This window comes from Benincasa hispida, chromosome 1 (genome assembly GCF_009727055.1).
Source record: "Benincasa hispida cultivar B227 chromosome 1, ASM972705v1, whole genome shotgun sequence".
Taxonomy (NCBI): domain Eukaryota; kingdom Viridiplantae; phylum Streptophyta; class Magnoliopsida; order Cucurbitales; family Cucurbitaceae; genus Benincasa; species Benincasa hispida.
In genome coordinates, this window is record NC_052349.1 from 79,387,861 (window position 1) to 79,400,831 (window position 12,971).

The 12,971-nt window shown below is 40.4% G+C and overlaps 1 protein-coding gene and 1 non-coding gene across 2 annotated transcripts; one reads left to right on the forward strand and one right to left on the reverse strand.

The window, feature by feature from the left end:
- Nucleotides 1-4,909: 4,909 nt before the first annotated feature.
- Nucleotides 4,910-5,015, reverse strand: LOC120070452. Its single transcript, XR_005479948.1, has one exon. It is a non-coding gene; the product is annotated as a small nucleolar RNA R71 (small nucleolar RNA).
- A 1,017-nt stretch (nucleotides 5,016-6,032) lies between these two features.
- On the forward strand, nucleotides 6,033-7,063 carry LOC120079447. Its single transcript, XM_039033631.1, has 2 exons — nucleotides 6,033-6,524; nucleotides 6,617-7,063. Exons 1-2 carry the CDS (start codon nucleotides 6,033-6,035, stop codon nucleotides 7,061-7,063), a joined length of 939 nt encoding a protein of 312 aa, XP_038889559.1.
- The last annotated feature ends 5,908 nt before the right edge of the window (nucleotides 7,064-12,971 follow it).

The following is a 12,971-nucleotide window of genomic DNA, read 5'->3' on the forward strand; positions in this document are numbered from 1 at the left end:
TTATTTTGTTATTCAATTCATTATTTTTTCTAAGTTAATGAAATTCTTTGATTCTTGTATAGGCAACAATTTTGTATTGCGTTAATTTTTAATTATGTGTATACTTTGTTAATATTCAACACAAATGAATATATATTCACTCCTTTTTGTCTGTGCCTTTTTCTTTATCATCCGTTGTCAATATTTGCGATGTTTTGAATCTTTTACTTTTGTGTTATTCATTGTGTTGCCATGATGTATAATATGTTTATACTTAGAAACATTTCCCATACTTTGTAAATTCTGCCTAACACTTAGTTAATTCTTGGTTTAGCAGTACTTTACCTTTTATCTTTTAAAGTTCTTCTCAAACCTTCTTTTTGAAGTTTTTTATTCTGTGTTTGTTTAGTCTATCTTAACAACACAACGAGGACCTTGCTTATCTTTAAATTTGGGGGTGGGGAAGGTCTGAGCAGATAAGATCAAGAATATGCGATGTTTAAGAAAATGCGTTCACTTTCATATCCCAAAAAAAAAAAATAATAATAATAATAAAAGAAAGAAAAAAATAAAAAATTCTTATGCCAAACTCCAATTTCAGTGCAAGGGAAAACCTCAAAATAGTTCCCAACCTGATAAGAGTTTAGTTGTGAAAGGAGCCTGCTCGTAGTTGGATGTTCGTATGACACCCGTAGGAGCAAGCCAAAACGAAGGTGAGTTTCCAAGAACAATCCAATAAAAGAGAAAATAAAAGAATGTAAGAGAAAACTCCTCTGAATATCATGAGTTAAAGTTGAAATTGGCACACAACCGTAGTTGGATGTTCGTATGACACCCGTAGGAGCAATCCAAAATGAAGAGTGTAACCATGACCAACAGTCTCTAAGAAATAACGCAAAGTGTTGAGCACCGCATATAGATATATCAATTTATTTTGACAAAGAAGATATAAACATTCTGTTTTAAAAACTAGAAAAGCATCTTTGAGCAAAATTTTGTTATATAGAAGAATAAAGTAAGGCTTTGTTAAGAATTAACAAGGATAGAAGGAAATTACGTTGTTAAGAAATGTGCCTAAGTGTAACGTTCGAAGCAACCAATCGACGTAAAAATATAGGAGAGGAATTTAGCATTATTTCCTGAGTAGAAGATATGCTTGAGGACAAGCATATATCTAAATTTGGGGGTGTGATAACTTGTAGAAATACAAGTTATTTATACTGCCTTATTCAGATATCTCGACCAAAAGAGAGTAAATATGTGTTGATTGTATGAAAATTAGCTTAGAAATACAATAATTATGAATTATCGCAATTACACCCACTAACATCATTAAGATGGTAGAAGAGGATATTTTTACTCTGTTTTGCAGAAAACCAAGTCACCGCTTGCGATCAAGGCTCAATGAGAATCTGAACAACGTATCTTTGTCACATTATGCCCGTCAAACCACAATGAAGAGACGATTAATGCAATGATGGCGCAATGCGATAGTCGATCAAGAGTTGAATTTCAACCGCATGCGGTAATAAAAACAACACCACATGCGAGCAACCGATCGAAAGATGCAGCTGAGCAACGCAAAGGCAGAGGATTGCGACACGTGTACAACTAACCATTGTGCAGATTTGATGGTCTGATTGCATAACAGAAGGAATATTTATTCCTCCATCTTTGGAATTTCAACAACAAGAAGTTGAGTCCATAAGCCAAAAGTCAAAGCTTTTCACCTATAAATACCCCCATAGAATTCAGAGAAGATATACTTGATACGGATATAATTGATACGAGGGCTAATTGCTGCTGGATTATTGAGAGAGAGGTTGAGCTGAGTACTGATCGAAAGAAATCCGGGAAGAGAAGAGACAAGGCCGAGAGGTGAGTCTCAGTGTGAATCTACCAGATCCCCGCGGTGAAGCTCTGTGCTTAGATCCCTTCTACCAGTTGAGAAAGCCTGAGAGGGAAGCTCATCCATCTGTTCACTTCATTCACATCGGCAAGCAAATCTCGATCCAAATTGGCACTAAGACGTTGGCGTTTGTTTTTATTTGTTTCAAACTCTATTTCATCAAGTGTATTTCATCTTCTTAATCTCTTCATTCACAAATCATGTATCAGATGCTAAATAGAAATATTGAATGTCTCGATCATTTTTATATCCACTTCTCTGTTTATTTTCGTTCCTCCGTTTATCGTTTTCTTCATGAAGTCTTCTTAATACCTTGGTAATTAATATGGATTAAACGAGTAACTTAATTTGTGATAAAGAGAAACATGCGTTTAGCTAAGGCATGCTAAATGGCATCTTCACTTGTGAGAGCAGAAGTGAAGATGTCATTCTGATATGTCAAGAGAAGATTAAAAGAATGTGTTAACTAAAGCAAGTAGTACTTCCAGAGATGGAAGCAACCTTGCATTCATTACGTTCGTCCCTATTTCACCACAGAGATGTGGGAACGTGGCCGATCACCGAGAGATGTATGCCAAGGGAAAAGCGGAACCGTACTTATATCTTTAACGCAATTAAGAAACTTGTGATGTTTGTCTTGATTATCTTTTCTGTTTTTGCTTCATACATAAGACTTGTCACCGCATTACACGATCTTTGCATAATCTTCACAGCCAGCCTTGACCTCAGTATCTTGTATCATGAAACCTGTATCTTGTATCATCTTAGATTAGATTTACTTTATCGCAATTTACTTTAACGCAATTTATTTTATTATCGCAACTTTACTGCTTTACTTTACTTTATCGCATGTTTATGTTCTTGTACACAACAACTTTTATAAATTGAAAAACCCTTGGTCGCATTTATCACAAACATAATGCAATAATCTCAAACAGTCCCTGTGTTCGACCTTAGATCACATCGAGAAACTTGCGGTGAAATTATACTTGGTTTCAATGCAAGGAAACTTGTGAAAACGCACAGCATACTACAAGAACATCATTAATTCTAGAAGTAGTATAACATATCATCGCATAAAGTCTATGTTGTTACAAGGTTATGGCATGGGCTTACATCATATTACAATTATTGCGTTTACACTTAGTCTTAGTTTTAGATCTTTAGAGCTGTGCTGTGGTGTCGAGAAGAAAAAGAGGGAAGAGAACCACCATCATTGTCGATCAAGGAGCAGAGGAAGCCGGGCTCGAGAGAGACACTTCTTCCAATTCTTCCACAAGTGGTTGTACACAACTAGAATTGAGCCAAAGAGGACAATAGATTTTACTCTGCGGCTTGACTCATTTCATTTCATCTTACTTATTACTTTCATCTTTTCATCTGATTAAGTATTGGTTTTGTAAAGACAATTAGTTTCTTTATAAATTCACATGTTTGATCTATCATACTTTGCCATTGTTTATTTCTTGTTTATGTTGAATGCATCTATACATCATGCAAAATTTCATTTTGAACGGTTAAGCCAACTAAATCAATTGGTAAAAGCATCTTTAGCTTAAACTATTTGAGAGAATAAGTAAGCCAACATCAAGTTAGAACGCCTAGTACATCTAGAGATAGACGCACTGGTGTTTTATTGCATCCTGTGTTTGACGCATACATCCTAGAGATAGGTATTGTATGATATTCACATTGAGAAGAGTCGAATAGAGTCTAACGCATAAACGGAGATAAACAAGTCATCTCATTCGCATCATATTCTTGTTCATGTACATCCAACTTAGATCGACATATATCACTTGCATCAAACTCCATTTTCACTCGACCTATCATTCTCTACTCTACCCTTTTGTATCATCTTGCACACACTCACAACACCTTGAAATAATGGTGAGCCTAGGGCGACGAACATGGTGATATCCAACTCGACGAACATGGTTTGCGTCAGCCTTAATCTAAATCCCTAAGTTCGACCTTGGACTTACCAGGAACCTAAATTGGATTTATACTTGGATCTGATTTAGGAAAACTTGAACGTCAATAGAGGAGTGTCATGCGTCCGGTTGCACATCACTAATGCATCAACGCGTTATCAATGCATCAACGCATCATTCATATTTATACTTATTTTTTTGATTATTTTATACAATACACTCCTAAGCTCGAATCATGAAATCAACGAACAAGTTTTTGGCATCGTTGTCGGGGATTCAGCAACAAAACTAACTAGAAATTTTGCTTGTATCTTTTGTAGGAACACTTCAGTTGAGGGAGTATTACGAGCTAAGCTGAAGCTTGTAAACATTTATGAGCAGGGAGAGCACTCCTGAACTTGTATACGACCTCAAAGTTGAAAGGACCGAAATCGATCTAATCGTCGTCGTAGGTTAAGGTAACAACTGCTCAGACAACAAACCAGGCAACAACAAATGCCAGACGAACAAGCAAATCAAAACATAGCTTAACAAATAGCCCATGCTGCACAAAATCCTATCATAATGGCAAACAGTAGTACGCGTCCCATGAGGGAGTATGCGTCTCCTGGGTTGTATGATTTCTCACTCGGGATCATATATCCAACGCCAGATGGGACTAGATTTGAGATGAAATCTGTGATGTTACAAATGCTCCAAACAGTTGGACAATTTGGGGGTGCTCAGGGAGAAGACCCTCACACCCACATGAAATGTTTCCTGGAGACGTGCAACTCATTTGTGATTCTTGGAATCACCCCAGAAGCTATCAGGCTATCTTTATTCCCATATTCTCTACGTGACGACGCAAAGCAATGGGTAANAGGGAGAAGACCCTCACACCCACATGAAATGTTTCCTGGAGACGTGCAACTCATTTGTGATTCTTGGAATCACCTCAGAAGCTATCAGGCTATCTTTATTCCCATATTCTCTACGTGATGTCGCAAAGCAATGGGTAAGTGCTTTGGAGCCTGTGAGATCACAACCTGGGAAAAGTTGGTGGAGAAATTCATGCAGAAATACTTCCCACCAACCACCAATGCAAGAAGGCGGAGAGAGATCATGAACTTTGAGCAGGAAGAATTTGAAACCTTGAGTGCCGTATGGGAGCGTTTCAAAGGATTAGTCAAGAATTGCCCTAGTCACGGATTAGCGTTAACCATCCAGATGGAGACTTTCTATGGCGGATTAAATAGAGCATCTCAAATGGCGGTCGATGTAGCTGCAGCTGGTGGTATCATGGACAAATCTTATACTGAAGCTAAGGAAATATTGGACCGCATTGCAAAGCATAATATGGAATGGGTGGATGACACTTACGATGCAAGAGCAGAAAGGAAGAGGCGATCTCAGAATGTGAATTCTATTGACTCTAACACAATAGCCACGCTCTCTGCACAAGTGGCTACTATGACAAACCTTTTGCAGAATATGTCACTAGGGAACGCATCAAACCATCAAAAGGTAAATCGGGTAGAAACATTCACACATCCCATGGTTAGCTGTATGGGCTGTGGAGATCCCCATTCCTACTCTAATTGCCCACAAAATCTGCAATCGGTATGCTTTATTAAAAATAACCCATTCTCAAACACATATAATCTCGGATGGTGGAACCATCCAAATTTCTCTTGGGCAGGTAATCAACAAGAGCCACACCACCCAGGGGTAAACCAGCAGTAAAGGCAAGGACCGCTGCCTACATTCTAGCCAATGCAAGAATCGCACCAACAATCCTTTAATAGAGGAGGTCATGCGTCGAGTTCAGCATCTCCGCTTGAAAACCTCTTAAAGGAGTATATTGCCCAGAATGACGCATTACTAAAAAGCCAGGCGTCGTCCATCAGAAATCTGGAGATACAGGTGGGGAAGATTGCGAGTGAGTTGAAGAATCGACAAGCTGGAGTCTTGCCTAGCAACACGGAAACCCTAGGGAATAACAATGGAAAAGAGCAATGTCATGCAGTGACATTGCGAAGTGGCAAAGCTCTTGAATAAAGAACCATGAACCCAAGAGCCAATAATCCTTCAAAAGAACTCAACACACGCCCAACGACATTAGAAGATCAAGAAGAAAGGACGCCTGAATCCAGAAGCTATTCAGAGCCAAGCACGTCTAACACGGGAAAACCTCGGTGCAGCTGAACGCACTATTCCCTAGATGCTTGATGAAGAAGAATGATGAACAACAATTTAAGCATTTTCTTGAACTCTTGAGGCAACTGCACATCAATATTCCACTTGTAGAAGCCTTGGAACAAATGCCAAAATACGTCAAATTTTTTAAGGATATTTTGACAAAGAAAAGGAGAATCAACGAGACAGAAGTAATTGTGCTAATGCAGGAGTGCAATGCGTTAGTAAGCAACAGACTACCCAAGAAACAGAAGGACCCGGGAAGCTTCACAATCCCGTGCTCAATCGGAGGGTTGGGCATGGGACATGCGTTGTGTCATTTGGGAGCAAGCATTAACCTCATGTCACTCTCAATCTTCAAGAAATTGGAAATTGGTGAAGCACAACCCACTTCTGTAACTCTTCAACTCGTTAACAGGATGATCAAGTACCCTGAAGGAAAGATTGAAGATGTTCTGGTAAAAGTTGACAACTTCATATTCCCAACGGATTTCATCATCTTAGACTATGAAGCAGACAAGGATGTACAATTATTCTTGGATGACCCTTTCTAGCCACTGGGAAAGTATTAATTGACATGCATAAAGGAGAATTGACCATGCACTTGGAAAATTAGGAAGTGAAGTTTAATGTGCTAAATGCATTGAAGTTCCCGGATAGTGAAGAATGTCAACTGAACATAATAGAGTTTCCTGAAGAGGAAGTGACCCAAGTTTGCGAGGTCCTCGCGTTGGAAGAAAACATGAAAGAACCCGAGCCGCCAAGTCTGAGTGAGCGGAGGACAAAACCAATGCATCCATCATTAGAGGAACCACCAGAACTAGAGCTGAAACCATTACCTAGTCACCTTAAATATGCTTTCCTTGGAACAAACAAAACCTTACCTGTAATTATTTCCACAAATCTTACCAAGCCTAATGAACATTCTCTTTTGCAGATGTTGCAAAAGCAGATGCGTGCAATAGGTTGGACGCTGGCTGACATCCGTGGCATCAGCCCATCTTACTGCATGCATAAAATTAGGCTAGAAGAAGGGAAGACTGGATCGATCGAGCCTCAATGAAGGCTGAATCCCATAATGAAAAAAGTGGTCAAGAAAGAAATCTTAAAGTGGTTGGATGCAGGAGTAATCTACCCTATATCTAGTAGTAGCTGGGTAAGCCCAGTTCAATGCGTCCCCAAGAAAGGGGGAACAACAGTGATAGTCAATAGTAACAATGAGCTCATCCCTTCAAGGACTGTCATGGGCTGGCCCATCTGCATGGACTATAGGAAACTTAACGCGGCAACCAAGAAGAACCATTTCCCTCTTCCCTTCATTGACCAAATGCTTGATAGACTGGCTGGAAAAGAATTTTATTGTTTCCTTGATGGATACTCTGGCTATAACCAGATTTTAATTGACCCAGAAGATCAGAAAATGACAACATTCATTTGCCCTTATGGGACATTCGCGTTCAGGCGCATGCCCTTTGGACTATGCAACGCACCTGGAACATTCCAAAGGTGCATGATGGCAATTTTCTCTGACTTCTTGGAAAAGACTGTTGAAGTTTTCATGGACAATTTTTCAGTCTTTGGAGACTCATTTCAATCATGCTTAATAACTTGGAGGCCATCCTCGCTCGATGCGAGGAAACAAATCTTATGTTGAATTGGGAAAAATGTTACTTTATGGTGACTGAAGGCATTATTTTGGGCCACTAGGTATCTAAAGCTGGGTTGGAAGTTGATGAGACCAAGATAGATGTCATAGCTAAACTTCCTCCACCATCAAATGTAAAAGCTCTACGAAGTTTTATAGGACATGCTGCTTCTACTGAAGGTTCGTTAAAGGATTTCCTCAAATTACGCGACCTCTAAGTGCATTATTAGAAGTGAACCAGCCCTATGAATTCAATGACATCTACTGCGATGCATTTGAAACACTGAAATATGCGTTGACTACAGCTCCGGTACTAATAGCACCAGATTGGATGCAACGTTTCATTCTAATATGCGATGCAAGTGATGTTTCAGTAGGTACCATGTTGGGGCAGAAGAAAGAGAATTTAATACACCTCATCTCTTATGTGTCCAAGACATTGAACGACTCTCAGGAACACTACACAACCATGGAGAAAGAAATGCTGACTGTAGTGTTTGGCATCAAAAAGTTTAGATCTTATTTAGTTGGTGCATCAGCAACCATCTATATAGATCACTCAACCATTAAGTTCCTAATGAGTAAAAAGGACGCGGAACTAAGATTAATTAGATGGGTGCTGCTGTTGCAAGAATTTGACATTGATATTCAGCACAGAAAGGGGACTGAGAATCAGGTGGCCGACCATCTGTCCAGATTAGAGAATCAGGAAATACAAGACCAAGAAAATGAAATCAAAGATGCATTTCCTGATGAAAGCTTATTCATAGTTGAAGGCAGGGAACCTTGGTACACAGACATAGTTAATTACTTAACTACCAAGCAATTCCCCGATTACTTCAAATCTCAACAAAAGAAACAATTGGTACACGACAATTTTTGGGATGAACCGTTTGTCTACAAACAAGATCTCGACTCCATCATGCGTCGATGCATTCCGGAGGAAGAGACACAATGCATCCTGGTTGAGTGTCATGACTCTTCTTATAGAGGGCATTTTGGAGGGCAAAAAACCGTTGCGACGGTACTTCAAAGCGGATACTTCTGACCTACCCTCTTCAAAGATGCAAGGGAGTATGTTCGCAAGTGTGACACTTGCCAACGCACCAGAAATATCTCATCAAGGGACGCAATGCCTCTGAACAATATTCTTGAAGTTGAATTATTTGACGTCTGGGGCATTGATTTTATGGGACCTTTTCCCCTATCCTGTGATCAACAATATATCCTGCTTGCAGTAGATTACGTATCAAAGTGGGTGGAAGTAGTAGCTTGTGCTAGAAATGATGCATCGACTGTTTGTAAGTTTCTTACCAGAAACATTTTCACATGCTTTGGAACACCAAGAGCCCTGGTAAGTGACGAAGGTACGCATTTCATTAACCGCATCATTTCAAAATTGCTTGCCAAATATAATGTCAGGCACAAGATCGCTACCGCATACCACCTGCAAACCAACAGTCAAGCTGAGGTATCAAATCAGGAAATAAAATCAATATTGGAAAAAGTTGTCAACGTATCGCGGAAAGACTGTGCACAGAGGCTGGATGAAGCACTCTGGGCCTACAGGACTGCCTATAAGACTCCCATAGGTATGTCTTCATACTTCTTAGTATTCAGAAAAGCTTGTCACTTACCCCTAGAGTTGGAGCACAAAGCTTTTTGGGTAGTAAAGAAGTTGAATTTAAACTTGGACGCCGCGGGTGATCAACGCAAACTGTAGCTCAATGAGCTTGAGGAATGGCGGTTGAACGCATATGAGAACAACAAGCTCTACAAAGAGAAGACCAAACGTTGACACAACCAACGCATTAAGAAAGAGTTTGTTGTTGGCCAAAAAGTTTTATTATTCAATTCATGATTGCATTTGTTCCCAGGAAAATTAAAGTCAAGGTGGTCAGGACCATTCATTATCAAAACAATCTTCCCCACGGAGCAGTAGAGTTGATGCGGAAGGATGGCACAAATACGTTCAAGATAAATGGGCAAAGAGTGAAGCCTTACTTTGAAGATGGTGTAGAACGAAAAAAGTCATCCCTCGTATTACATGAAGCCAATTGAGGCTTGCGTCGAAGCATCCCTGTGTTCACATCGACACATATTCCAGGGACGCTTCTTCTATCTTCATTCCTTTTGCACTATGTATTTTATCATTGCGTTTGAGTTTACTTCGTTTATTTCGTTTGCTTGTCTTTGCGTTTTAAGTTGATTGATGAATGTTATTGCTTTCTTAGTTAAGAGATTTATTTGTTTTAAATAATAATAATAAAAAAAAGTTGTGTGCAATCGGAAGAAGCTTAGGTTGGGAATAAAACTGACACGTTGGACTTAAGCCAACGCATAGCCCAAATCGAAAGGACGCATTTCGAAAACGCAAAACACTCGAGTGCTTGGAAGCCCTAGGCACGTCCTTTCGTCTTCTTAATAAATGCGGACGTCAGATGCCACCTGACGTCACCATTCTCTCTCCCCAGACCTATAAAACGTGCAACCCTTCGTTTCTCTCTTCTTCCATCGGCTTTAGAGCATTCTTCGAAAAAAACCCTAGCGCCCGAAGCCTTCACCGCCGCTCGATTAAGCTCGTTACTCCGATCATTCTTCGACAGCAATGTCTTCAGCATCTGACAGCCAAAACCAATCGATGAGCTATGGAGGCATGTTGCCGGTAAGCTCCTTCTCATCTTCGTCTGCTTCAATGTCACCTCATCCAAATCCTCGCCGAACTTCAAAAACCCCCGTTTGGACCAAGCCTTCGCATGACGTGCCTTCTTCTACTTTCTAGCAACCATCTCGGTCGAAACCCATCAAAACCACCAAAAACCCTTCCTCTAAAACCACAAAAAACCCAAACCATTGCAAAACCAAAACCCAAAACTCCCACAAAATCGAGGCAGGAACGCCCTTCTTCCTCCGCGGCTGCCAAGAAACCTTACACCAAGCCCACTCCATCACCGTTCATTCCAAATATTACTCCATGGGTGTGACGCATGACCCTATCCTTACTTATCTCCATAACGCGCCATCGCTCGCAGTGCGTCCACCTCCCCTATTATCCATTCAACCCTTAACCACCATTTACCCGATTGAAGCAGAAGTAGCCAGCCAAACCCTTCCGCCGCGTTCACCAATTATCATTTCATCTCTAGGGTCGCCACATACCCTATCCGGCACCCCACCAATCACTCTACCCAGGCCCAGCTCTGATAGTCCTGCGTCAAAGCGAAACATCGAGGAACTCGCCGAATTGGCTCAGAGAGACGAGCAAGAAGTCTTTGGAGCAATCTTGGCAAGTTTGAATTAGGGCCAGGAAGAGGAACAAGTGATGCATCCTAACCCAACCAACGTATCACTTGAAATCGATGAAGCGGAGCACTGTGCAATGATGCTTGAAGCTGAGTTGGAAGAAGAAGAAGAAGAAGATGAAGAAAGGGATGTTGGCCCGGACGCATCGCAACCTCGTCAATCTGACGCGAATGAAGGGCTATTGAAAACAAAGAGTGTTATGAGAAAAAGAAAATTAGTTTTGGAGGATGAAGAAGAGCAGTCCGCATCCGGTCCTGAGGGTGCAATGCATGAGAGCTGCTCAAGGCATATAGCGTTAGAGAAGGAATTGGAACAATATCAGCCCGCAAGGTAGGGGTGAAAGAAGTCAGCTTTCCAAAGAGAATTGGAAAATGAATTAAGGGAGCTGGCATGGGAAGCGAAAGCACATGAGGCGGGCAAGCGGAAGGTCACCGACGCGTTACCTAAAAAGACCACAGAGAGGAAGCACCAGTTTAGTGAAATTCTTACCGAGAAGGGCTTCTTCCCCGAATGCAACCATTGCTGGCATACATAACTAAAACTGTGGAAGCAATGGGCTGGGGTCATCTGGGCATACAAGAATTTGGCCCAACCTTATCTGCCAATTTTACAGTAGTGAGTTTGACATAGAGAGAAGCATGACATTCGTTGATGGTGTTTTGGTGCGCTTTTCAGCTGATAAGATTAATGAAGTGTTCAATATCACAAGTAACCCAGATGCACAAGGCAACCGCATCTTGGAACATCCGACTTCGAGCCAAGTAGAAGATGCATTAAGAGTAGTGGCCAAACTTGGAAGCAAATGGAAAACATCAAATGGAGTAAAGATGTTAGCTTCTAGGGACCTGAAACCAAACACGAACTTGTGGTATTATTTGATTAAGAAAAGCATCATGACTACAACGCATGATGAGACATTTTCAAGAGAACGCATCCTGGCCACTTACTGTATCATGCAGCGCATTCCTCTAGATGTAGGGAGGATAATAAGGGACCAAATCAAAGCCATTAAAACCAAACCACGAGGACAACTTTATTTCCCTTGGCTGATCTGCGCGTTGTGTGAACGTGGGGGCATCCCTCTGGGGGATGATTATGAGGAAATCGATGGTCTGATGGATATCAAGTTGATTAGGCGTATCAATTGCAATCCAACATTGTTTAATAACTTAGCACTATGAATAACGTGCATTTCTGCCCATTATCAACCCCAAATTTAAACAATGCTTGTCCTCAAGCATAAGCTAAAGATTCCTTTAGCAAGTCCACTGCAAAGTTCCTTTTCTTAGATTTCTCAAGGATACTTCGTTCAACTCCTATATATTAGAATTTTCTTAAGTCTTATTCAGTATACTCTTAAAATATTCTAAGACCTATGGACTGCAAGTTTAAACTTTCAAAAGGACTTTACTAAATTCCGGAACATGGAATTATTTCAAGAGAAGAAATTTTCACGAGCGCGGGTGATGACAAAGAGATTTATCCTTGCACAAAAATTTCTTTATTGCTATTGTTTTTTCTAACCTTGGATCGCTGATCCGAGTGCCTTGACGTTTTCGGCTTCCCATGGGTGTCAGGTGAACATCTAACTATGACAATGCAAAATCTTTCTCAAGACTAAACTCATACCGATTTGGCATTGGAGTTGTGGTAATTGATTTATGCGTTGATCCTGGTAACTTACTTTCGTTTTGGCTTGCCCCCACGTGTGTCATGCGGACATCAACTATTGGTAAGTACCTTTCACAACTTAACTCTTATCAACATGGGTTTCCCTTTTGCATTGACAGTGGAGTTGTTATTCTCAAAAATGTTTTTTATAGAACCAAAAATAGCAAAGGTCGAAATATAATACTACCCCTCAAATTTAAAATCGGCAATGTCCCCAATTGCCAAAGATTAAAATATAGTTATGGATGTTTAGAATGCCATTGTAAGAGAGTTTAGAAATAGCAAACCTTTAACGTTCCAGAAATATTTTATGGGTGACTATCTTAAGATTAAGTTGACTCTAATATATACG

Bases quoted from the DNA above. Each gene is read 5' to 3' on its own strand.
- LOC120079447 (XM_039033631.1), top strand. From the start codon at position 6,033: ATGAAGAAGAATGATGAACAACAATTTAAGCATTTTCTTGAACTCTTG. The intron at 6,525-6,616 runs GTACAATTATTC...TTGGAAAATTAG, and splicing joins ACTATGAAGCAGACAAGGAT to GAAGTGAAGTTTAATGTGCT.